The 27,566-nt window shown below is 39.8% G+C and overlaps 1 protein-coding gene across 11 annotated transcripts in view; it reads left to right on the top strand.

Moving 5' to 3' along the window:
• The window catches only part of DLGAP1 (DLG associated protein 1), a 567,869-nt gene that overhangs the window by 303,998 nt on the left and 236,305 nt on the right, over nucleotides 1-27,566 (top strand). For 9 of the 11 annotated variants that reach the window (XM_036905862.2, XM_057504061.1, XM_036905864.2 and 6 more), the window contains one exon: nucleotides 19,065-19,279. In XM_036905862.2, the coding sequence (XP_036761757.2) occupies nucleotides 19,065-19,279 (215 nt within the window). Of the gene's footprint in view, nucleotides 1-10,769; nucleotides 10,884-19,064; nucleotides 19,280-27,566 lie in introns of all 11 variants that reach the window. The other 2 variants (XM_057504064.1, XM_057504066.1) reach the window with 1 other exon arrangement.

Raw genomic sequence — 27,566 nt, forward strand, 5'->3', positions numbered from 1 at the left:
ATTACATAGTTAACAGCCTGGCTCTAAAATTTACTCATCATTGTGATGGTGATTGGTTCCAAAAGAGCTCTAGTTCTATGTTAGAAAGGAGAATAATTTATATGAAGCCCTCATAACATAAAACTTTCCTTTCTTATGTAATATAATGGTAAACGTGGCATTAGAGTTCTGCTTCTTTCTCCAAAGGATATTTTTTTAAAAGCACCCACAAATGTCATCCCATCTATTTTTAAGCAGAGTGATGCTGGATAAACAGCTGAACCATCTAAACCCAATGGGGAAATTCAAAATTTAAATAAGCTATTTTATCTCATTGAAAATAAGTGGTGCAGACTGACACAGAACATATGGGGTTTTGCATAGTTATATGTAAATTTTCTTAACTTTGAGCATAAAATTCTAGCACAAGCCAAAAAATAGGAAAGCAAAATACATTCTTTTATAATGATTCTTTAAAGATTGTAATTTTTTATTCTTCTACCCAACTTTCATCAACTTCCAGCTGAAACCCATTCCTTAGGTTTTCTTTGCAAGTGATGGAATATTATCTGAAGGCTGAAATAATGTAAAGACAACACAAATTCTAAAAAACAGACCTAAACTGATTATAAGTTTGCAGTCTTTCTTTTTTTTTTAAAGAAAGTACATTTGGGGTTTTTCCACAGAATTCATATTTAAATAAAAGTTATATGTGTTAATCCTGAAAAAAATATATACCAACAGTATAGAATATTAGAGTTAGAAATGAAAGCCCCTGCTTCCCATTCTCCTCACTCCTACTTCCTAAAGATCACCACTATTATCATTTTAACATTTTCCTTCTGATCTTTTATGCTATATTCAAATGCAAAAATATGTATGTATATATATGTGTATATACACATACATATATATATATCATACATATATAGACATCTTTGTCTTATTTTTTAAACTGATGTCATACTGTAAATACCATTCAGCACTTGGCCCTTCTACTTTATAGTATATATATATATATATATATATATATATAGGTTTTCTTTCCATATCAGTACATGTAGATCTACCTCATTCTTTTGAAGAGCTATGAAATGCTTTATATGGGAGTGTTCATTCATTTAGCAGATGTTTAATGCTCATCTACCATGTGCCAGACACTCTTCCAAATACTCAGAATACAGATTTGGACAAAACAAAGTCCCTGCCTTCATGAAGACTGCAATCTACTGTATTTTGACATTACCTCTTGAGGAACTAGCTTATTCACAGTACACATCAAACAACCTTTTTCCCTATCCCACTTTCAGCTTTTACAAACAAGGCCATAATGAATCACATAGTAAATAAATCCTCATACCAATTTATTAGTTGAATAAGTTGCAGATACTATTTTTATATATTATCTTTTAGTCATTGCTTTCCATATATCAAGTTTTTTAGAAATGGATTGTGAATTTTCCACTGTTAATGAATGAGATAGAACTTTTACACTAAGGTATTCTGTCTTTTGTAAAGCTGCATCCTCAAATACCTTAATAAAGGTATTAAAGTTTTATCTGAGTTGAATCATCCTGGACTAACCTATGATAATGCTCCTAACAGGAATCAGGTCAGATGCCCCTGCTTCACCCTACTTTTATGGATCACATGGGCATTGTGGATATCTCATGACATCCAAAGGCCTCCTGGACACAATCTTTATGTCTTCTTTTTCTTTCTGTGTAACATAAAAACAAAGGAAAGATGTTTTGTAAATCAAAACAAAACAAATAAATGTATTTCTCCATTTAGAGGAAATTCAAGAAAATTATGCCTTCTAAAAAACTGGACCAAAAATATATTATTTCTAATGTGATCCTCATTCAAAAAGCCATCCCTAAAAAAGCCCAGATTCGAAAAATCACTTATGAATTTCTATTACCTCTATGAGCTATATATTTATTACAAATGAAATCAGGTCAAAATTTACATCTAGGAGCACCGTGAACAGAAGAGAAGAAATCCGAGTTGCTGGATGGGTGAGTATACAAAGGAAAAAACAGCCTTACCCCCTCTGTCCCAGTAATTGGAGGGGAGGACATGAGATGCCACCCCTTCCCACCTCCTCCTAGCCCTCCTAGCCTCTCTCCCCATCCCAAGAAAGTATTGTCTCTGTTTCAGATTTCTTTCAGTGGGATCTGGGACTCTTGACTGGTTTGGTAGAAAATAGGAGGCCACTCACGTTTTTTTTTTCTGATTTAAGAACTATGTCCTCCTAAAAAAAAAAAAGTTTTCTTTTTTTCCAAATGTTGTCCAACTCTGTCTCAGGGAAAAAGAAAATAATTCATTCTTGTCAAATGGGATATTATAAGTGGAGCTTGCTTTAATGCTCTTCTATTAATTCAAAATGTCTTACTCCATGCAAACAATTGCCAACCTGAGTGGGAGGCCAGGTGCCTACTCACCCAGCTGTAGTAAGGTGTGTATGAATTGCAGAAAGCCAGCCCTGTTGCTAGGAGGAGACATGAGTAGTTGAAGAAGGTCAGTTTGACTCGTTACCAAAAAGGTAGAGAAAAAAAAAAAAGCATTTCTCAAGTGAAATATACCTACATTGTGTACTGTCCATACGATGTGGTTCACAACTCCTGTAACAGGGAAAGCATTATCACTGAACATGAAATGCATACGTGTTTATGTAAGTGTGAGAAAGAAAATACTGACTGGATTCCAGTCAATATTTGGTGATAGAAAGAATAAGGCAATGCTCATGCCATTAACAAAGATTCTTCTACAACCAAAGAGAATCATTTATTATCTTGAATAAGACATTCTTACTTCATTACAGTCTTTACTGTAAAAGGTTGGCATGATCTAGGTTCACAATATGAAATGAAAGACATGTAACACATACCTATTTTTATAAACCAACACCACTTTCATTTATTACTGTATTTCATTGGCATGGTTTCCATATGAAACAAATGATACATAGGTTTGTCACAGTGTGAGTTCCCAAAGGCTGTGTTTTGTTATGGTTCTTTCCTCTACACATAGAAGCCACCCTTCACTTTTGTCCTCTACCTATCCATATGGGACATCAGAACTGTTCTACAGATTGTGAAAAGTACCCACATAGATTAATCACTTTTTTCATTTTGTTGAGTTCAGTGAACACATAGGTCCACTATGATGAAGCCAGTCCATGAGGGAACAGATCTGAATTCCAGCCCAATTTCCCTGCTTATTAGCCATGTGAACTGTAATTTACATTCTGGGGATCACTGTCTTCATTTGGAAATGATGACATTTACCAAACCGGGATACAAATAGATATTCATATGCAGAAAAGGAATTAAATTTGATGAACTGAGTGATATACTCAGGTTCTTTATTGGCAGACATGCTGTCATCTTTAAGGGGCTAATATGCATGGCAACTCTCTAAGAAAACACTACAGCACAGAGCATCTCCCAGAGCTCTTCCATCCTGGAACCCTCTTCCACAGAGCATTCCTAATGATGAGTGATCCACAAAATGTGCTTTGGAGTACACCGGGTGAGATGACAGTTTTAGGATTCTGCTTGACTGGTCCTGCTGGGATCTGGTGATGGGCTCTGGGCCTGATGGAGTTCCGTTCACCCTGCTGTGGGATGTAGCTGTAGTTCCAGAGAACATCCAAGTGCAGCTCCCTGGAGGCAAAGCCTCTCCTCTGGATGCTAGCTACACTTCCACCCCCGCCAAACCCACTGCCATGACACTACACACCCCGCCCAACCCCTTCACGCAGGGCCCCTCCTGACCTGTTCTGACCAGGTCCCCTTACTTGCCCACATTGGATGCCAGGTTTCTTCCCTGACATTGATACAGGAAAATCCAGGACTAAAGGTTTCCACACTTCCCACTGGTTAATAAATCAGGTATGACTCAGGTGATATAATAAAAGAACATGAGCATTTTTATAATCTCATTTTATTTGAGTTGATACTCTGCTTAGAATTGGGGATATAGACATGAGTAAAACAGAGTCTCTGCCAGACAAATGACATCATCCCTCCTCTCAAGTTGCTTACAGACTGGCAAATGGGGCAAATTTGTAAACAATTGGTTTTATAATATTGTGATAGTGTTACATCAGTAGTACATGCACGTTGTTAGAGTAAATAATTTTTTAGGTTGGTTCTGTATTTGCTTTATTAAGGCAGGTCATTATGGAATGTAGAAGGTCTTAAATAAAAGATCTGAAATTCCTATTTATTTTATGTGGTGTGATGTTTAAGTGACTGGAGATAGTCCTGTTCGTTTGTCAACCAGTAACAAAAATTTCATGAATGATGCCCTTGCTTTTAAAAACTTATCAATTAAATTCATGTGCCTGGCACTCTGCTAGGTGCCCCTCTAGTCTTGCATCAAATACTCCAGAAGCTGCCACTTGAGTTCCCATCTGTAGTGGTTGGTTCTGTGTGGCCACCTGGCTAGGCTATAGTACCCAGTTATTTAATCAAATGCTAATTAGGTGTTGCTGTGAAGGACTTTTGTAAATATAGTTAATATCTACAGTCAGGTAACATTGAGGAAAGGAGATTACCCCCAGTAATGTGGGTGGGCCTCAGCAAATCAGTTGAAAGGCCTAAGACTAAAACTGAGGCATCCCTGAGCAGAAGAAATTCTGCCTAAAGACTGCAGCATCAGCTCCTGCCTGAGTTTCCAACCTCCCAGCCTGTCCTACAGATTGCAAACTTGCCACAGCCCCACAAATCATGTGAGCCAACTCCTTAAAAGAAATCTGTTTTTTCTGTTCTGCTCTAAGAACCTTGACTGACCCCCTGTTCCTTACACACAGGCCTCTGGAGATTCTCCAGAATGCACTGATCTTCCTAACTCCCCACCCCTTCCCACCCCTAGGCTGAAAGAGTTCTGAACTACTGCCTCTACTACTGGTTCCACTCTATGAGGAATTCAGTAGGCTGCAGGAGTGGCCCCATATGGGAACTTAACTAACATGCATGACATGGTTCTCTGCATGAAAATACCTTCTGAATTCCAAAAAACAAACTTTTATTTAAAAAATAAATATATATGTATGGAATTGTATATCATCTTCATCCTTATAAGTATGTAAGTCCCTGATGTAGTGTCACCGTCCTCATTTTATGTTTGAGAACACTGAGGCTAAAAGATGTTAAGGTTACTGGGGCAAAATCACATGTCTGGTATGTAACAGAGTCATATTTGAACCCAGGTTTACGTGATGCCAAACTCTATACTATATCCATTTCACCCTGCACCTTCCCTGTAAATAAAAAACTACCTGGGTCAAATTACATGGAAAACATTCCATTTTCTTCTGTGCCTTTTGTATGTGTGCTATAGGTAGAAATTAAACATTCCCTAGCATTTATTGAGGGCTTACTGTGTGCCAGACTCTTGCTTTAAAGATTCTTCCAATTAAATGTCTAACTTGAATTATACATCATGTCTATAGTTCTTGCTTCAAAATTCTAAGACATGTTATTACTAATGATTTTTGTCCCAACTCCATCTATTTTGGTCATAGATAGTTGATGGTTTGTTTCCCCGATTCCTGAACAACAGATGTTTCATATTGATACCTAATGTCACAGCAATTAAAATTAAAAAGACAGGATTATTCTAAGTGAATGAAAGTCTGCCTGTCTATCTATCTATCTGTTATTTATTTTTGTTTTAATGTTTTGAACCCCACCACCCTGGCCTTTAGAGATTGATATAAAGGAACATGTAAACACCTTCAAGCACCAGGCTGCCTGCTCTTGCTCTTACTCATGTGGTACTAACCCAGCTGATCTGATTGGGCATCTCCAGCCCTGGCCAGTGTGTTCTCTGACTCCGGGCTACACAGGTGCCCATTCAGAAAGATGCTCCCATCTGTCCTCATTCTGAAGGTAGAGCACTGTTAAGAAATATTCTTCTACGAAAGTACAATCAGTAAAAGTAAAGTCAACTAAGAGCCAGAGAGCTCAGTTCAAGAAGTATTACTTAGGGTCTCAAAGCATTCATTCAACAAGCGTGTATTATTTTACAGAAAGTACTTTGGGGGAAACAAATGAATAGCATTGTCTCTCTGATTAATAGGAAATGTGGCAGTGCCCTGTGCGGGATGCTTGAAAAGCAGTGTTTTTCAAACCAATGGTCACAACCAATTAGTAGTTAGTGAAATCAATTCAGTGGGTCATGAACAACATTATTTTTAATTAAATAGAACACAATAGAAGAGAATAGAAAAGAAGATGGAGTGCATGGCATGCAGAGAGCTCATCTTTCCTTCTTTCAGTTATATATGTGCCAGACTGGTTTCCAAGTAAGATGTATTTCTTACTGTGAAATGTCATCAAAAACTGCTTAAAAACTGCTGCTCTAGAGAAAGAAAGAAGAAAACAAAAGCTTTGCTCTCAAGAGCTTGCATCTTGCTGGGAAGATAAAGCTAATTAATGAACAGCAAAGCCTTTTATATAAAGCAGCTAATGACTAAGGGGTAAAGTGAGCATTGCTGATGTAGTGTCCCAGGGGATTAAGACCAGGGAAAAATCGCAGTGACAGTTCATTGCTTCTTCCTCCTTGAGACGCCCTCCTCTCCTGGCTTCCAGGACAACATGCATCACCGGTCCTTCTCAGACTGCCTTCTTGGCCCTGCATAGCTCCCCGCATCCTCAGGTGGGGTCAGTGCCGAATGGGCACAACTCTTGAGCTACTTCTCTCTTCTTCCAACACGCATTCCTTAGGTCATCTCACTTATTCTCAGGGCTTTAAATGCCACGTGAACACCCATGTTCATTTTCCCCAGCCCAGAGCTCCCAGACTTGCTTATCCAGGTCCCTGACTACATTCTCTACCTGGATATCCCATGGGCATCTCAAATCTAATCTGTCCCAAACTCAACACCTAACCTTCCTCCCTCAATCTCTGCCTTCCTCAGGCCTCCTCACCTCAGCTAACGGGAATTCAATCCTTCCATGATCAGGCCAAAAACCCTGGAGTCTTGCTTGCATCTTCTCTTGTCTTTCAATCCCACATCCAAATCACCATTAAGAAACCTCCTGGCACTGTCTTCAGCCCACCACCCCCACAAGCTACAACCATTCCTCACCCTCACCACTCGTCTGGATTATTGCACAAGTCCCTAACTCTCCCCAGTTCCGCCCTTGTCCCCAGCTAGTGGTTCACAGCTCAGCAACCTAAGTAATCCTTTTAAGCCAGAAGGTGTCACATCTCTCGTCAAAACTTCCAATCAGGTCCCTCCTCACCCTGAGTAGAAGCCAGAGTCTTTACAGCAGGCTGCCCAGCCCCAGGGACCTGGAGGCCACACCCACACCCACCCCCCACCGCCCCTCCATCCTCACCTTCCATCCCTGTCACGCTGCCTGCCCATCTGGTCCCTTCAGAGCAGCAGGGCAGGGAGTCTCCCCTCAGGCCCTCCTCATTTACTCTTCCTTTGCCCTGAGTGCAGCCCACAGTCCGCAGGGCTGACTCCCTCCCTTCCACCTGTACTCAGAGGTCCCTTCTCAGGGCGGCCTTCAGTGACACCCTCACACTGCATATCCCAGCTCTCTCCCTCGCCCACCTCCACACTGTTCCCCTTTTGTCTGTTCCCTGCTTTTTCTCCATGGCACAATCACTGTCTAACATACATTTATCTATTTTATTAATGTCTCTCTTCCTCCTTTGCCATGAAGGCAGACTTTTCTTCCTGTTTACACATTGCTGTATCCCCAGTACCTATGACAGCATGTATTTCACAATAACGCATGATAAATATGCACTGAATAAATGAATGAATGATATTCAAGTATTTTGAATACAAAATAAATGGTACTTTTAATTGTAGCTTAACCACTAAATCAAAGAGAGGACCACATAAAATTTGGTGTAAGAAATCTAACCCCAAACCCTACCAAGAATACTCCTGCTGCGGCATCTTCTTTCATTGGAGCTTGAGCTGGTTTGGAGATCCTGATTCAGATATCTGTGAAAAGTGCCACACTCAGCCATGCGCATGCTTCGTGACAACTCCTTTTGGGTCTAAATATAAGGCTGCCTAGAGGAAATGGTTGGAATATAGGCTTAACATACAAATCCTGAAGAGGCAATTTCCCTGTGTGATGACTATTAAGGTAGAATTTTGTATTACACGTGTGAATAGGGACAACCAAAATATTATTCTGTTCTTCCTAGATACCAAGACCTAGATCACCTAACTTGGGAGTTGATGGCTTCATTGAATCAGAATGAGTGGTATTCATAAAGGAAAAATCCTATTTTGGCCCATTTGAGTGCAGTAAATTTTTAGATGTTATGAATGTAACTTGGAATAAAAATTCCAACAGTAGTGATCAGATGACACTAATAAAAAGCGAGAAACTTCTAATTGTATCTCTTCTTAAATCTACTGTTTTTTTCAACAGATGCCAAATAGCTAATGATTCACAAGTATAATCATTTATAACTTTATTTGAGAAATTAACTATTCCAAAATTAATGATAAACTACAGGAGACTATTTGCTGAAACTTACTTATTTTAAAATTCATATTTTGAAATTAAGTATCAGTACTGGAGATGACTGACTTTTATAGACTCTAAACTAGCGGTACCACTTGTTCATAAAACGGTTCTCAGACTTTGCATTCCACGGAAAAAGATCCAAACTCATAAGCATTCAACACTTAGTGGGGGTCTCAGACGTGCTGGAAGATTTAGAAGATTTTCACCAACGCCTCCGTTTGGTTTTGATGAGTGATACCTCTGCATCTGGGCTTCTGGTGACCCCTGGAGGAAGGTCACCAACTTTCTATCCACATCTCTGTTTCTGAACACCAGACACAGAATTCTAGCTTGCTTTAGGGAATTCAAATTTTGAAATTATAGCTACAAACCACAGGAGATGTGGTGGACAGACACCAACACTCTAGTAACTACCACAGGGGGAAGATTCGATGGCTCAGCCAACATTATGCCTCTCATATTCCAGAAAGACATGATCGAAATGAACAGTTGCATTCAAAACTAAGAAAGTGCTCTACACAAGCTTTTCTGCTATGCAGACAGTGGAAATAAATATAAGATGTACAATAGACTTAAATCTCTGTTGTTTTTATCTTACTGTCTTTGAGGATGTTCTTGTTCCTGCTTATATTTCACTAAAACTTGTAGCCAACTATAACTGCTGGGTCCTGGGTGATCTGTGGACTTACTTTTTAAAGTCTTTTGGTTCTTCCAAGCATCTAATCCTCACCAGTTACAGTTTTCAAAAGGCGATCACACTGTCCTTCCAGCCACTTAATGAGTGCTTTATGTTTAATGAAAAATTGCTGTTACTGTTCTGAAACTTACAGACAGCAGAGTGATATGATGAAAAAAGCAGGGAAATTGGGGTCAAACCTGCCTTTCCATTCTGACTATGATTTACTGACTGTAAAATTTAGTGTAACTTATTTAATAGCACTAAGTCTCAATTTGCTCATCTTGGCAATGGGATTAATAATAACACAGGGTTTTTGTATTACATGGGATAATGTTTGTGTATTAGAGATTGTAAAATGGCTACCAGCAGGTGCTAGGCTAATTGCTTCCCTGTTGATGTACTGAATGAGGGAGGAAATATCTTTGTCTCAGCATTGCAAGCAAAGGTCCAAAGATATTTGCTGACTAAACAGGCTTAGATCGCACACTCAGCCCTGAGCCAAGTAATGAAGCTGGGGGGTGTGATGTGCTGATTGGCTGAGCCAGTTCCTGTGCTACTCCTGAAACACCTGGACCTCGGGGGTGGGAAGGAAGGTTGTCCCTGAGAAAAATCATGGGGATGTGACTGCAAGAACCAGAAACAGAACCAGGTAGCAAAACCCACAGATTTCCACTACAATCAAAACACAGGGTGGACAGTGAATAAAATCCATTTGCCTCCTCTGCCCCCACAACACAGTGGAGTATAGTATCTTAGTTACTGTTCCTTGACATGGTATCACAAAGGCATCTTCCCGAAAGATAGCTCCCCTTAAGGGCAGCCATCACCTCAGTAACATTTTCTACCAACCCCCAAGGCCGTGGGCCCCTCCCCTCCTCTGGGGCAGGCACAGACCTTGCCCCTCTGCCTTGTGCCTGCAGGGTCATTTCTCAATGTATCCATGCACTTCACACACCTACATTCAACTCCTAAGGGGCAGTTTTACCACTAGGGAAGAGGATTTATAAGAACAAACTACAAACACAGTAGGTAATTCAGAGAGACTGAAATTTAATACTCAACTCAGCTTGACTTGCTTTAAAGCTATTTTTACTCTTTTCCTTCAATTCCCCAGATTTGCCTGATCCACTTAAAACTTGTAAACTCCTTTGAGACCAGAGACTGTGTTTTATAAAATGTGTTTGCTGTATTTACCCAGCACCTGCTATGGTGCTAGGTACCCTGTAGACACCTACAAATGTTCGTGGATGAGAATAATTCCACAGGGTCACAGTGAGCGAATCACCATTGCACAGCACTGTTTACATAGTTGCATTTGAGAGTATTTAAAAATGCTATTTGGAAGATGTGATAAAGGGCATAAGCCCCATTTAAAAAGAGGTAGGTATTTACTCTTGTCCTTAAAAGGTAATTTTTAAACAATCTGAAAAGCAAATTAAGTTTTACACCAGCTTCGGGTTTCAAGGGGAGTTAGAAAGCACGGTTGCCAGGGAAATCTGATTGGAAAACACCAGTCAGGCCTTGGGATCTGCACATCACGTAATTGTAATTTTCCTATTCTTGCTCTTTTTTTCTGCTTTTGCTATGAGAAGAGCAAGCTAAAAAGGCTACAGGGGCATTTATGCCAAGTCGCATTTGTCAAGTTGAAAGCTGTGTGGAGCAGAAAAGCACTTCTCCCAGCTGCAAAGAAGATGCAAAGGAGCCGAGTGAGTAGGGAATCTGAGAGCTCACTAAAAGTGCTTAGAAGTCCACTACATTAAAGCCATTTCCATAACAAGTTGTAGGCAGGAACTTGAAATCCAGTGTGAAGCCTTCTTACAAATGCTAAGAAAGCACTGAGGTGGGAAGCCCCCAAAGCTGTCTCTGAAAGGGTGGCTGTCCTGCAAGCTTGCCAATCCCCCCGATCCCAGACTGTCCGTTTGTGTTTAAGCAGTAACTAATAACAGCTAAGAAGGGTACCAAGAAACAGGGAGACAACAAACGCTCTTAATTATCTCAGTTATTTCTCTTTATCTAGCAAATCAGTGACAAGATATTTGTTTACTTCAATAGTTATATTTCATTTTTAAAAAACTGCAGTTGAGTGGGAGCAAGAACTTTTTTTTTTTAAGTATATTTGCTCATTCACTCAATGTTCATCAGAGGCAGGATGATACTACAAGCTTCGGTGTTAGACAGATACAGATTCACTATGACCTTTGCAAGTCATTATGCCTTTTTGAGTCTCAGTTTGGCAGCAGTACAGCGGACAGAGTGCCCATTTCCTGGGACCGCCAGAAGTATTAAAATAAAATAATTTAGGTATCACTTCCAGCCCTTTGAGATTATCCTATAAATGTCAGATTAATCCATACATATCAGATTCTTAACTCCTTTCATAAATACAGCTTTTCCTCCTCATATATACCTTTCCTCATCAAGTTCAAGAAAAGCCAAGGAGGTTGATCCCCTTACCTGGTGTTTTTATTTAAATACTCAATTATTGAAGAAATCAACAACTGCCAAAGGCATAGCCTTGCAAATATGAACCTATTATTTCTACTCACCATCTTAACCACTGCTCTTCCTTGCTATATTGTCTTTATTTCCACATAATCAATCAAATGCCTAAATGATTTCTCCCATCTGGTTCCTGATGAAATAGAAGTTTGCTCTAAATCCCACCTCAGCCGTAGGTTCATCCGTCTTCCTCCCAAATCTCTGCAGTCCGGAGCCGCTCACCAAATCGCACTGGCCTACCCTGGTATATTCCAGGACCCACACTCCATTCCAGCTGTCCCAGCTTTCTAAGCGTCTGCATTCCTTTTGTGGCTCTCAGATTTCCCAAAATCTCACGCATTTTCATTCCTCCAAACCTTACCATCCAACTTCCCATCCTGAGACAATCCACTCTGCAGGTGTCACTCACACATGGCTTCATCTCCAGCATCATCTCCCAGAACATCGTGGGCCCAGAATGTTGACTGTGTACATTAGTTACACGGTAATGACTGCAGGCCAGCCAAAGTGGGGAAGCAAACCCGCAGGTGCTTTGCAAGAGCCTTTTAAAAGTCAGAAGACAAAGACAACGCAGTATGATTTCACTCCTATGTGGAATCTAAAACAAAACAACAACACTAAAAGAACAATCATAACTAAAACTCATAGACTCAAAGAACAGATTTGTGGTTACCAGAAGGAAAGAGGGATGGAGGGGGGCAGATTTAAATGGGCAAAGGGAGTCAGGTGGATGGTAACTAGACTTTTTGAGTGATCACTTTATAATGAATATAGTTGTTCTCTGGACCTCAGTTTCTTTATTTGACATCCTAGGATTATAATACGTTCTCTTCTTACCATTCAAGTCAGTCGTAAGAATCAGGAAACATGTGAACTAGGGTGTTTCGCAAAAGCATGAAACAAATGAATGCTAATAGTTCTTATTAATTTGGTCACTGCTGAATATAAACATTAAGTTCTATAATTACTATCCCAGAATACATCCGTTTCTTGCTCTTATTTTTGCACATAAAAGGGTGTCTAATTGATTCTAAGACCATTACTTTCACATTTTAGCATCTTTGATATTGGAATATATCACAGAATCTGTGGAGTGTCAGAGTTTAATTGGTGGCATTTATTTCTCTCTTAGTGGTACAAAAAATACTGAGGGTTTTGCATTGGTAGCTCAGAGTCAGTAAAATGTGGTATTTGGGTCTTAGGAAGCTGAAGAAGGGAAAAAGTAAGAGTACCTTGTCTATTCACAATGGAAACTTTATCAGCCAAGTGTGGATAGGACCCCAAAAGAATGACCAAAGTGTTTGACACATTCAGAACAGAAGATTACCTTGAATCATATAACTTTTAAAGGTTCCCCATGCAAAAGATTTTTTAAAGATCCCTAGCTCATTATAGCTTCTGCTTATAAATCTAGTGTGATCCTCTTTCAACCAAGTTTGGGGAAACCCACATGGAAAAAAAAATTGGCAGCACCAGAAGATAGTCTATTTCCAAAGATCCCAGAGGAGAGATACATTTTTGTGCATGAAATTTTTGTATTTTTGTATAGGGTTACATTTATATTCTATTTGCATTTATATTCTTACACTAGAGTATCTACTTTAATGAATAGAAGAATTTCCACTAAAATGCCACTTTTTTTAATCCCCAAGATATTTAATCTGGCTGGCCATACTTAACAGTACCATGAAGAGACCAATTTCTAATCTTTATTCTCAGATTTTCATGGTGCTTTGAAGTTCACAAACTATATTCACACACATTATCCCTATTCATTATACATCTATTATCAACCCCATTTTACAGATGAAAAAACTGAATCAAAGAGGTGAGGTGACTCATCCAAGGTCATACAGTGAATGAAAACAAAGCAGTTGTTGGAATTCATTCATTCATTCGGAGTCACAGTTCCCCAGAAACCTATTGTCTCTCTGGCACTCTACTAGGTCCTAGAAACAGTGAGATAAATAGCAACAAGCTTGTCCCCCTTTGCTGTCTCCAACTTTGCCCCACCTCTGTGACTAGAAGCTACACAGAAGAACCTTCCTGCAGCCCAGAGGCCCCCTGGAGCCCAGCTGCTGGTCTTGACAGTACTAACACATCTGGAATGCACAGGTCTAAGGTCAAGGTTTCTGAACAAAAATCTCCAAATACAAAAGTAGTGCCCAGGGAGGTTTCTTTTTCCCTAAGATTCTGCTTTGTGAACCAAAAGGAGGTGTTTGAGATTCAACCACTGGGAAGCCAGGCAAGCTTCAGGCAGCCCAAGGGCTGAAGGCTCCCCTCTCGGCCCAGCAGAATAGAGATGAGTCCCCAGGACAGAGAGCTGTGAAGTGCTTCCTAGAGGGGAAACACTCACTTAAAACAGTGGGAGTAGGTAGTGTATTAAGAATTTAAGTTTTTACATAATATAGATCAATTATTACTGCCCCTTCATTACCAAAGAAAATTGAAAGCAGACATCAGTCTTCTTGGAAAACCGATGTCATCCATCATGAGGGAACATCTGAGTGCAGTAAGCAGTGCCTAACTGCCAAAAAACAGACCTTTATGGTGTGCTTTGCTGGCATTACCTCATTTAACCCACACATAATTCTATGGGGTAGGAAATGGACAGGGAAATGGAGGCACAGAGAGTTAATTAACTTACCTAAGAATGTGCCTAGTTACTGGCAAGCAGGAATTCAGACCTTGGCAGTCTGATCGCAGAGCCCATGCATCTAAGCCACCAGCAATACTGCCTCCCCAGATTTTAGTGAGCTTACCTAGTAATTGGAGAGATGACACAAAGACACATAAAGCAAGTAGTGTATGTAAATGTCATTGCATGATTCTGCACATTAAGTACTCTGAAGGAAGAGGTGGATCAGGTGCGGGATCATGCAGTCTCCATCACAACTATACCACTCTGTCCTTGTAACAGGAGATCAACCACAGTCAGTACATAATGAGTGTGGCTGTGTGCCAATAAAACTTTATTTATAAATACAGATGGCAACCTGGAATTGGTCTGGCAGCAATAGTTGAACTCTTAACTATGCTGTAGATTTCATAAAGGAGATCAATTCAGGCTGGAGCAGTTTGTGGGGAGCTTTGGGATTGCATATTTCAGTCTGGAAAGAAGATTTGAGATATATTTACAAGTCCCTATGTGACCTGTGCCCACCCCCCAACCCTCACTCCCTTAGCCCCACCCCCTCCCCCTCACCTTCCCTCACCCCTGCCTCTCTTATCAATTCCCTCTTGCTCAGAACTATCCAGCCATGCTAGCATTTTCCTTCCTAGGATTTAATTACACAACACGCTTACTCTTACTCTAGAGACTGTACTGGCTGATCCTTCTGCCTGGAATCTTTTCCCCCAGCTTCCCTCAAGGCTGGCCGCTCAGTCACCAGATCTCCTCTCAGATATTACTCCTTCCTGATGGCTTCTCCAAAGAATAAATTAAAGCAGTCCCCCTCCAGCCACTTTGTCACACCATCCCATGTTATTTTCCTAATGGCATGTATGAGCCCTGCTCATTTGTGGGTATGCTCTCACGGAATATAAGCTCCATTGCATGCGACCAGTGTTTATATTGTTCACAGCACCCAGACAATGACTGGAAAATAAATGAGCAAAAAGTACTCACAGAAATGGAGGAAGATGGAAGGAAGTCGGGACCGAGGTAATGAGGGAGACAGAAAATGTAAGCACACCCCATTAGGGGGTGTTTCATTTTCTCCTGTTCTGTGACTTATTATAGTATAGCTTTCATTAGAATGGTCCATCATTTAGAGCCCATGATGCTATTTCAACCAAGAAAACATGCTAATCCTATAATTAGAGGATTGTTGCACTGTGTTATGGTCATTCCTTGGTCAGAGGTTGTACTTTTCAACATATGGTGTAAATTATAGACTGGCTATGCCTGAAATTTTCAGATGCACACTAATGCACACTAATCCCCATTTTGTTTCACCAAAAATAAAACTCTTAAGAGTTTAATACTTAAACATATTCATTAAAATGCAAATCTTTTTCCCTAATCATAACTACTGTTAAATCTAACCTTTATTAGATTGATTGTATTATTGTTTCTTTAACATTTGTTGGGTCCAACTACCCCGTAAACTGGTACAGACAAGCAGGACATCTGGCTAGCCTGTCAAGTGTCCAGGCTATTTTTCTATCTGCCCCAGCTTGCCTTCCTTACCAAGACTCCCATCCCTTTAAACTGCTAGGATCAGTAATAAAGAAGGCTTTCTCAGACAACTACAAGTTAATTTTTTCTTTGAATTTCCCTAAATCTTTTCTCTTTATGCAATTGGGCCAAAAGACACAGCACACTAGATCACAATAGTAGCTGCAGCAACAAGATTCTCCTTTCTTTCCAATCAAAGAGAGTACAGTTTCATGCTTGGGCCCCTTACAAACTGGTATGCTTTCTTTGAAAACTATGTACCTGACCACTGTCTCCCCTCTTGCTTTAGAGTTTAAGAGATTCTAGATAAAAACCCTGGCTCACTTACAACTTCAGTGATATTTTTCTTCTCCAGATCTTGATTTTCTGTTTCTTTACATTTTTCCTAGAACTGATCTTTGTACTGGTTTATATGTAATCTTGGTGTAGATTATCTCTAGATATATGAATAATGTATTAATTTTTAAATTCTACTCCAATGTAAATTCCATTCCATACAACTTCTTAACTGCTATCATTTGAAAATTGTATAACTGAAAGATATACAGTTTAAATAATTCCCAGCTGGCTTCCTTAGCAACAATTGCAACCTGTTTCTAGCACAGCCCCAAGTTTCTACCATAAACTAACTTGGAAAAAAGACCTAAACAGAAAGTTGCCATGTTTAGTTTCATAAGTGAGAGGAGCTAGTGTGTCATTAGTTTCTGACATCTTCCAGAGCAGTGCTTATGAACTGTGCATTAGTACTGAGAAATAGCTGGTGATGTGTGCATCACATCACCCTCAGCTTTATCGACTTAATTTTTACAATGTCATTGCTAAGCCAACAATGGTTCTGAACATGATCATATCTTTGCAGTGAGTCACCTGCCAACTGGAGGAAAAAGCAAGACTGTTTTCAACAGTTATAATATCCCTAAGAAATCTCCTGTGTTGCTATAGTGATTTTGATGGGGGTTTCTTTAGCTAAAAAAGTGAAAACCCTACACTGTTACTATCATAACTAATAAATGGCAAATGGATCAGATGTGATGGATCACGGCAGTGTCATGGGACTATAATTCTACAGTTTTGTCAGTGCCACAGGTCATAGCTCAGGAAGAGAGAGTATCAAACAGTGGTCAGAAGCTGCCCTAGAAGCAAGGCTACAGGAGCTGCTGGGCTGGGGCTCTCTCTGCCCCTTCATAGCCAGGACTTTGAGCTAGTTTCATAATCTGTTTTCTCTCTTGTAAAATGGGTATAATAATAATAATACTACCCCTCAGCTGGGGGATCAAATGAGTTAACATTTATAAAACATTTAGAACAATGCCTGCATAAAGGAAGCAAATATAATACTTTGTTAAATAAAATAAGCTGCATAGTAAAGCTTAGTCAAACTTTATTGGTAGTTTTCAGAAAGAGAACCACAAACCTCCATTTTCATGTCCATGAATTCTTCATCTGATGTTTCCAGATATAAGCTTTTAAATTGTATAGATAAATTCATGATTTAAGGAGGGAAGAGTTGTGTTTTCAGTAGAACATCTATTCTCACTTCCTAGAATTCATACTGTTTAGAAATCTAATACGTGTATATGACATGTGGATAATTTTCTGAATACTTGAGACTTAAGATCCATATATTGTTAATCACAGCATTTAGATTTAGCAAATTCTGTTCTTTGGTCTTAAACCAAAATGCTCTGGATCCCATTTGCTGTTATGTGTTCTTTTAATAGCTGTGTGTTCCTTGGCAAATTTCTTAAACTCTCTGAACTCCTGCTTCTCATCTGAGAAATAAAGAAAAATGCAGAGAGCTATTGTGTTGATGAAATAAGATCCTGTAAACAAATTACTTAACATAATCAAATATTAATATTGAAACACCAGATCATTTAATGGATAATCAGTAAATAGTTGGCATCAAAATATTAGATACCTTTTTACCTTCTCATTGCCACCTTGGCCAGTTCCAAGGAACCCTTCCTGGATACTCCTTCCCCATTTCTGATAACTACTGTTTCTAGTGTCTCTTTTGTGCATATTCCACTTATGGCAACATATCTTAAACTTGCTAATATGTTGATTTGGAACTGCTCCCAAATTCATTTTTGCTTTGTTTTCTCATCTCTGTTATGAGATTGTTGAGGACAAAAACCAGCCTCCCTTTTTCTCGCCTCTTTTAATTCCGCCCTATGCAATGTTCTGTGCACTATAATCTGTTTGTTGCTTCTTAAAGAATTTTTTAAAAAGTGGTCATTATGCATTTCTTTTGCTAAATGGAGGAGGAAGGAAATCCTAGGTTGAGTCCATGTTGAAGTGGAAAATCTAAGAGGAACCAAAGAGAGAATCATAAAGAATTCCCCTATAGTGTAATGTAGTGTGCTCTACTGAACTCAAAGGAAATGATTGTAGAAAGAAAATTCAGTGCACTGAGAACATTATCTTGTGTGGTACCACAATTAGAGACTGAGAGTAGGATCCAGCAAAGCAAGAGGAAAAGGACAAATCAGATAAGTAGTAGCTCTACCAGGTAAGCAGAGAAACTCTTTAAGTAGAGAAACACACATGTTGTGTGTGTCTGTGGATATGGGTGTGTAGAGGCCAAGAAAAATTTAAGTAATACCCCTAGCTTCCTGAGGAGATCATTGGACACCTTTGAAGAGTGCTTTAAGTAAATGTATGGAGGCTGAATCCAAATTAAGAGAGGTTCAGAAAGAATAGGTGACTGGGAAGTCACTGAAGCTGTTAGGGACCACTGGTTTAGGAAGAAGAGATACTGGGTAGAGATGGTAGAGATGGAGGGTGTGGGGAAGGTGTTGATAAAACAGAAAGAGTCATGGATTTTAAATGACAAACAAAAACAAATAATTGAAAAGCTCAAATGTAACTGCCTTCCTTTCCAATGGCAATCTTATACTTAATTACATTATCAGGGTAAGAAAACTGAGTGTAAGTAAATCAGAAGAATGGTTTTAATTTTTTTTCCTAATACACAGGTTATACATGGGTTGTTTTAAAGATTCAGATATGGATTTGTGTGTATTCAAAATATTTTCAAACCAGTTAGAGTAAAACACCATTATTGAAAAGTTAATATCTAAAGTTTTAGATAATTAGTTGTAGTACCCATAGTAAGGATCATATCAAAAAGAAAGAAAGGGAAAGAAAAATTTTTATAAAAGAATTTTATAAAAGCTGAGTTACCTGTTTTACATCTGAATAGGTTCCTCAAGATGAATGGACAGGGTACACCCCAAGAAGTAAAGATGATGAAATCCCATGCCGAAGAATGCGGAGCGGCAGTTACATCAAGGCCATGGGAGATGAAGACAGCGGCGACTCGGACACAAGTCCCAAGCCTTCTCCCAAAGTTGCTGCGCGAAGAGAAAGCTATCTCAAGGCTACTCAGCCATCCCTTACAGAACTCACCACACTCAAGTAAGTGTTTCCGACACTATACTCCTTGTATTACCACCCAGACTGTGTGACTCTTAGAAACTGGGGCAGAAAACATCATACAGACAGAACAGTACAATGCATTGAATGATCTATTGATTTTGACATTGGGTCTGACTCACATATCCCAGTGTCTTCAAAGACATGGGTATCTAGGTGTACTCTACATAGATCATCAGTTGAACTCCTGACCCCCAAGAAGAATTTGAAACTATCCAGAATGGCTTCTGAAATGAATTAAGATTTCTGCTCAGTGAGCTCTATGTATCCCAACTCCTGGATGGTTGTTTAACCACTAAATCTGCAGGGCAACTCTTAAAAGATCCTTGAATTTTTCAGATAATTGAATAATATCATAGAGCAGATTATCTTGGAAAAGCTTATAGAATATAAGCTTTAGTGGTCATACTAAAAAAATGGGTGAAATATACAGGTTCATGATATATGTTTTTAAATTTGGACACTCAGCCCTAATTACAAGGCCTTAAAAATGGTTTTTTGTTTTGAAAAATATGACTGTAAGTCCTCCTTTACCTCCATTTGGACTATTTGTAAACAGGTAACAGCATTACAAAAGAAACTACCAAAATTGATTATTTTAAGCAAGGTCTGATTTAATTTTTAATATTATTTATGGAGAGTACATCAGAATCTTGGAATATATTATCATGTGAATGGATCATCATTTGTACCTGAGAAATATATTATGGATAATTCATATTTTTAAGTGGATTTTTTCCATATGTTGAGGAAATGCATATTACTTCTCATGCACTTACATTCCATCACAAAACAGAATAGTAAAAGATAAAATTAATAAACTAGAGAAGGACTAAAGCTCTCAGGTTAAGGAAAACAAACTAACCTAGAACACTGTAAACAGCTGACAATTCTATGATGGAAATTTATTTAAATAGCAAAGTACATTACAGTTTAAAGACGTGGACCAGGAGGGTCCCCTTGGAAATATTTTTCAAGGGATCACATGGACACTCTCCAGATCATTTTAATCAAAATGTGTGCTAAGGAGGCTGAAGACGGGGAGGTGCAGAAATCAACGTTCACAACCGTGCCTTGAAGCTGCTGTCCTCATAGGTTCAGGGCTGTGAAGAATCTGCTCGGAACCCGTTGGAACTCTTTGTTTCGACTTGTTTCCTACATAATTATCTTCCTCTGATGCCCTGGGCCCTATTTTTACAACCATCTTACATTTCTTCTACTGCTCATAAGTTTTAAGGGCAAAAGGCAAACAGAGATGATGGATAAGCTAACGGTCAAGAAGGTCAGCTACTTCAGACAGTGAAATTAATCACTGAGCTGAGTTGAGTTAGTAACTATATCCTTCCTCCAAACCTGTGGAAATTCGAAATGGTAGCCAGTTTACTAGGGGACCCCTTGTAAATTGAAACAATTTTTTCTTGACTCAGGGTGGAATTTCACCAAACCTTGTCTACTGCCCACTATCCTTTAGCAGGCAAGGCTGTATCTGACCATCGTGCAAGCATGCCTTTCTCTTTCCTACCATCCCACTCCCCAGACTTATTCTCATAGTTCTGTTTGTCTCCATTCATGTCTCCTCACCTGTTTATTACAGTCTACATATTAGTTTCCATAATGCTCAACTACAAATGATTATCAGTGATTTCTAGTTTAATGGGATTGAAGGAGATACACAAGGAGAAAAGGAGGCAAAAATTCAGACATGACATGACTCATAATCAATGCTGTCTCTTATTCCTTGATGATATTTTGACTGGAGATCATTATTTTTCTAGAAGTTTGAAGCATCCTGTCCCTCATGAGATAAAAGATCCCCATATCTTGGGATTCTAATTCCCCAAAAAAGAAAACTATATTTTTGTTCCTACTTCCTTTGACATTTAAGTCAATTTTTTTTCCCTCCTTCCTCCTCAGCAATTCACAGCTTTAGGGATGAATCATAGCCATGAACCAAGATAACTAAAATTAGCCAAGTGAGATTGGGGCAACATTTTGTTCGAGGTTTTCTACTCCCATCCTCTCTCAGAAATGCTGGAGAGAAAACACTCCCATACTTTTTACATCGTTTTCCTCTTTTCTATTTTCCAAAGGCATTTTGAGTGTTATGAGGCTGGTTTTCATCAGCTAGTTATGTTAGTTGTTGCGTCTTCAGATACATAAGGCCTAAGGTCACTTGAACATTCTAAAGTCAGCAGTAGTCTTGAGATGGTGAACTCTGTCTTTGGACGCAAACCTCCCAGGACCACTATTTCTCTCACTCCCTTGTCTTCTTCCACAGCTAGTAACAAATCCCTTTACCACACCACTAGCTTTTCCTTCTTCCTTTGTTATTGGTTAACAATGAACTTGAAATGACTTATCACCCAAAAATATTAGTATCTTCAGAAATAATTTCTGAATGTTTAACAGTAATTCTCATGCAGGTAGAGGAGAGGTTTGGGGGCTGGAGTCCCCTCAAAGCATGTCACCACAACTGATGCACAGTTTAAGTCTTTTAGCTGGACTTGCTATATTATGCTGCCATTTATTTTACAATTGAGACTACTACCTGCAACCATGATTTGTTAAAACCATGTTCAAATCCCGTCTTGGGCTTTTTTTTTCCAATATACTGTAGAAAGAACTTTTTGGAAATAGCGGTAAGTGAGCTGCTATTTAAAGGATTCTAAAGTTAAGTTCAACTCCGTTAATCCCAGACAAATAAACTTTAAAATTCCTTCATACTTCTTTATACCTACATCCAAGCACTTAGAAAAATTTTCTCCTGGAAGAAACAATCAGTCCCTCACCCTAGAAGCTCTGAAGCCCCTCTACAATTGGCAGGAGTGCTCCCGGCTTCCGGCACGTTTGCTCTAGAGAGGACTAGTCAGAGCTCCTGGCAATTCTGGTAAAGACTTCAGGAAGGTTTATTTTCAACCCTCAATGCCTTGAAGGCAGGTAGTGTTTCATTTCAGAATGGTTAATCCTCTTCATCTCCATTCTTTTCCTCATCCTGAAACTTTCTCTTTTTTTAAAACATAAATTGTTGAAATACTAACTGTGGATTTCAGCAACTGGCTGAATGTCTCTGAGCCCTTCCCGACTCCAAATTAAATGAGAAATTTAGGCATTAGCAATAAGGGTACCATTTAGATGACAACCGTATGAACTCTCACCTGCCAAGGCCCATGGCAGACAGCATTAGCTGACACCAGCATTAATGGATCCCAGTACCCTTCCCACTAAGCACAGACTGAGCCTCAGAACCCTTCTCAACACAGGGCTGCAGCCACCATTTCTCACTGGCAATGCCACAAGGTGCTATCTCTCATCTGCGTGGTCTCTGCAGGACCTTCCAGCACTACTGTATACAACTGTAAAGATGAGGCACAGAACTGGTAGTCCACAGTTTAAAGGAAGAGCATTAGTAAATTTTAAAATTTGAGAAAAGATAGATGGGATGTTCTCCTTCATCTTTAATTCTGGAGATTTAAAATGAGTCCGCTGTACAACAGGATCCCAAAACTGTACGCTCTTGCTGGAGTCTCTTTTTTGGTTTTCTTTGTATAAATCTCTTTCTCCTTTTTTCTCTCTAGACACACTGTGTCCTTTGCTGGTTCCTCACACTGCACATGCCCCTCCTACCCACCTATGGTTCCTCCTGTTCCTTCTGTTCCCAGGAAAGGGGGATGGGGGGCATGAAGATGAGAGGACTGCGATTTTTTTCCTAAGAATGTGAACCATATTTAAGAACACAGCAATGTATATCATCCCACCTTTGTCCTAAGTGGTAGGAAATGTCTGTTTTTCTTCCTGCTGTCTGTTGTCCTCAAATGCTTTGACATCCCTCTCCTGCCTGTCCCTCAGTATCACTGAAACATGGAACAGCAGATGCTCTGGGAGGGAGAACAGAATAACACAGCCCAACATTAGAAAAGTATGAATTTCATCCTCTGACACAAACTCAGGGTAGTTCCCCATCCTTCCCTGACCACAATACTTTCTTCTGTTGTCCTCTAGCCTCCCAGCACCCCCACAGCCCATCACTTCAAAAATAATAGGAAATGGGAAAAGTTTAAAACACAGAAACTCATTCACTTGCTCAGACAAATTAAGTACAATTCAACCCCTTGCTAGAAATAAGCCTAGTTTAAAAACAAAACAAAAACTGGTACAAGAAATAACCTATTATATTCAGCCCCCGATCACCACACCCAGCTTAAAAAAATCAGTCCCTCCTTGGGATACGAATGCCCTTCTCCTGAAGAGAGGCGTGTGTAAGTATTGTAGCCTGACTGTATCCTGGTCTCTTGCTATACAATTGCTTTTAGAAAAGCCTGCTTTGAAAGGAAACCTCCATAAATTGGCCTTCCTATAAGGCACTGTTCCCCCCTGTGGAAAGAATGGTTGTGTGCCTGAAGGAGATGAAAGAATGAAAGGACATATAGATACTATTAAAGAGAAGGAATGGAGAGTTTAAAACAGAGAGAGATTTAAGTTTTAATGAGATTCACATTCCTTTTTTTTTTTTTTCATTTAATCACCACAACTCACATGAAATTCTCCCCACCTTACTCATGAGGAATCCACATTTGAAGGAGATCAAATAACTTGCCCAAGGTTACATGTCAACTGTCAGAGGTCAGCTTTGAGCTCAGGAGTTAAAAGCAGACAGAATAAAAAGCTGGTTGGAATGGAGGACTCAGCTAGACTGCAGTGATGAGCAATGTCAAAGAGAGCTCAAAATGGGAGAGAAAAGGAAGATAAGTGGGTATGCACAGTTGGGAAGTAGGGTGCAGGAAAAAGATCCATCTGAAGCAGATACAGATAATGCAGATAGATTTGAGGGGTGTCGGGCTGCGGTGATGTAGGTTATGACCCAGAAGTGCAGGCAGGCTGACCTGCAGCTGAAACAGGAAGGCCCCTGAGAACATCTTGACTCAGGCATGGGCTCTGGTGAAGAAAGGAAGGAAAGACCAAATGACTGGAGGACCAGGGATAAAGGAGGCATTGGCTGACAGAGGTGATGGCCTCTCAGGAGCCTGCATCCTCTGTTGGGACTATTATAATAAACCCAGTCCCTGGATCTGTGCAGTTACTAAAAACAGCATATAACCTGGGCCTTCTTCACATGACCTAACTCTGCACAGCTGTGTAAGCAAGGCCCTGAAGACAGTGGAGAAAGGTGAGCAAGAAAAGATGCCAGAAGCAGGTTCTGGAAACGAAGATGACCCACTCCCCTCCAAGGTGGTACTGATGGAAAATGCTACCCACTGTCCTGCCAGGAAGACTTCTGTTTGCAAACAGCCTTACATCTCCTTTACTTTGCCTGTCTGCTACCTACCATGCCTTCAGTTTAATCTCTATGCTCCCTGTTAAAGTGCAGACAACCAGGTAGAAGAGAACACACTAATTACAATCAGAAATTGTATTCATGTAATAGCTCACTCACTCATTTATTCACATAACATTTTTTTCAGTACCTTTACTACTGAAGTACTGTGTGAGATGTTTATACCTTGGTTTCAATAAATTTATTAAATGTTTTACAACAATCTGGTTTTCCAGGGTCAAGTGGGAGTATATGTGCACACACACACAAATATATTTTTGGAGACAATAGATATACTCGACAATTATGAACAGTGAAAGCAGGCACTACAGAGAGGAAGGAAACTTACAAGTCAGAAGTTGCAAGTATTAAAGTGGACCATTTTGTTCAGAATTTTTTCTGGTCAGAAAAATTCACTTCACCTGCCATACAGAAGGCATTTTCTTCTCTCTTTCACTGCAGGTTACTATTTTGTTAGCAAGTCCAAGTTATTAGCTTAGCTCCACCTGCCCTTCAGATGGCAGGACACCATGGAAGAATGAGAAAAGCTCTTTAAAAGGCACCTAGGCAGATGGAAGCATGCTGGGTATAAATGCTAAATAAATGCACCTTTACAGAGAATCACACAGAATAGCAAAACATATTATATATATATATCTATATAAAACCTGTATATCAACATTCCTATACATAAAATAGGAGGAAATGAGATAAAAACTACAGCCCAAGGAATTTAGGTTACCTGCAAAGAGGAACTTCTAACCTCAAAGCTATTGATTATGGAATAAATTAATTTGTCAATTTTGAGAGAAAATTTTCCAGGCAGCTTTTAAACAAGCTGAACTTTTTCTCTCTGAGAGTTTTTGACAATTCTGTTTGGAGATTTGGATGGAATGGACAAAATCTATGTACAAGATTTTCCAATCTGTGGCATCTAAACCACAGGAGATGTCCACCAGCCACATTCTGTCATGTACATTGATCCTGTATAGGCTCATTTCTTTGTCGTTTGCTTTACTGCATTTCGCAGATATTGCAGTTTTTACAAATTAAAGGTTTGTGACCACCTGTGAGAAAGAAATCTATTGGCACCAGTTTTCCAACAGCCTTTGCTCACTTCACGTCTCTGTCACATTTTGGTCATTCTCACAATATTTCAAACTTTTTCACTATTATTATATTTGTTAGAGTGGCCTGTGGTCAGTGATTATGACTCATGGAAAGCTCAGATGATGGTTAGCATTTTTTATCAATAGAGCAATTTTTAATTAAGGTATGTGCATTGTTTTTTAGGCATACTGCTATTGCACACTTAGTAGACTACAGTATTAAGTTTCTAATATAGTAGAAACATGACTTTACATGCCCCGGAAAACCAAAGAATTCTTTGACTCACTTTATTGCAATATTTGCTTTATTTTGGTGGTCTGGAACTGAACCCACAATACCTTAGAGGTATGCCTGTACTATTTTAAGTTAAACATTGCAGGAAGATGAGATATCAAGGCACCCAAATAAGTCACTACTCCCTAAGTGCATCATGTCCTGTCCTGACTCCTCCATTTCTGTCACCCGAGCCATTCACTTCAATTCAGTCTTGAAACATGGCAGCTCACCCCTCAGCTCTTGAAACTTTAGAGCTTCCCTCCTCACTGGAATGAGCACAATGACCCATTTGTCCTGCTGCCACCAGCCTCTTTCTGCAATCACTCCGTCTGTACACTTTCTGCCAGGTTGATGAGATGTCATCTCTGAACCCCATTTTGTCCACACACAGTCCTCAACAGCATTTGGAGTTTCACAGTAACACTCCATTCTGTTTGGAGATCTTTTCTGCTGTCCCCTACAAGTTATTCTTTGCTTCAATCACATGGAGCTACTAATTGTTCTTAGGATATATTTTGCTGGCTGCAGGCCCGTGCTAGAGTGTGTTGGGAGGAAAACACAACCCCCAAATCATAGGGCTTCTAACAACAAAAATTTATTCCTGCTCATGCTATGTGTCCATCTTGAGCCAATGGGGAATTCTGCTTACCATGGTTACCCAGGAACCAGGTTGTGGCACCCAGTATGAACAAAGACCTCCGAGTCACAAGGCAGGACAAGAGCACAATGTCTTAAAGCTTCCACATAGTTGGGCTATGTCACCTCCATCCCCATCTCATGGGTAAAAGCTAGTGGCATGGCAATGTCTATCTTCAAAGAGGAAAGAGAAGGCAATCTTTCTATGCTCCCAGGACACAGACACACAAAACAATACTTGGCCATCTCCAAAATCTATCCTTCTGACACTAAATATTTGGCTCACTCTCTCTCCCGCAAGCAAAATATATTCCTCCCTCTTCACCAGCAACCAGCATCAAAGGGAGAACACCCAAAAGCCCTGTCCTGGCCCTATCCTAGCCCTAGAAACCTGAAAGTTTTTGGTCTGTGGGTGATGTGTGATAGTCTGTACAGCAGGGGATGATGCACTGTAATATCTACAGCTGTTCCAGATGTAGCTCCTCTGCATCTGGGGACCTGCAGGCTCAAAAAGATAAATGACCTGCCTCCCACACACCCAATTTGTGATGGTGGAATGAGGACAAAGCGTCCACAATATACACTCCCATTTGAAAAGATGCACGATAACACTGGTCGTTGGCCTGCAGCAATTATGCAATCCCACTGGGTAAGATGTTCAGCCTCTCTACGCTAGGGCAGGAAGTATTTCTTGATTAGGGAGGATTAGGAAGTATTTCTCCTTCCTCGGAGCAACTTCTTGTACACCGTTCTCCATGTTTCCTAGCTCCCTGCCCTGGGAGTCTTCCATTTCTACCATCCTCCTTGGTCATATCCAAAGTACACATCAGGGAGCATGTGCTCCTTGGAGAACAAGAGACATTTGAGGACTCCTGTCATTACCACATCTTTTCATTTGGACCTGTGGTCCTTTGGCAGTGTAGCTCTCTCAAGACT

Source organism: Manis pentadactyla, chromosome 6 (assembly GCF_030020395.1).
Source record: "Manis pentadactyla isolate mManPen7 chromosome 6, mManPen7.hap1, whole genome shotgun sequence".
NCBI lineage: Eukaryota > Metazoa > Chordata > Mammalia > Pholidota > Manidae > Manis > Manis pentadactyla.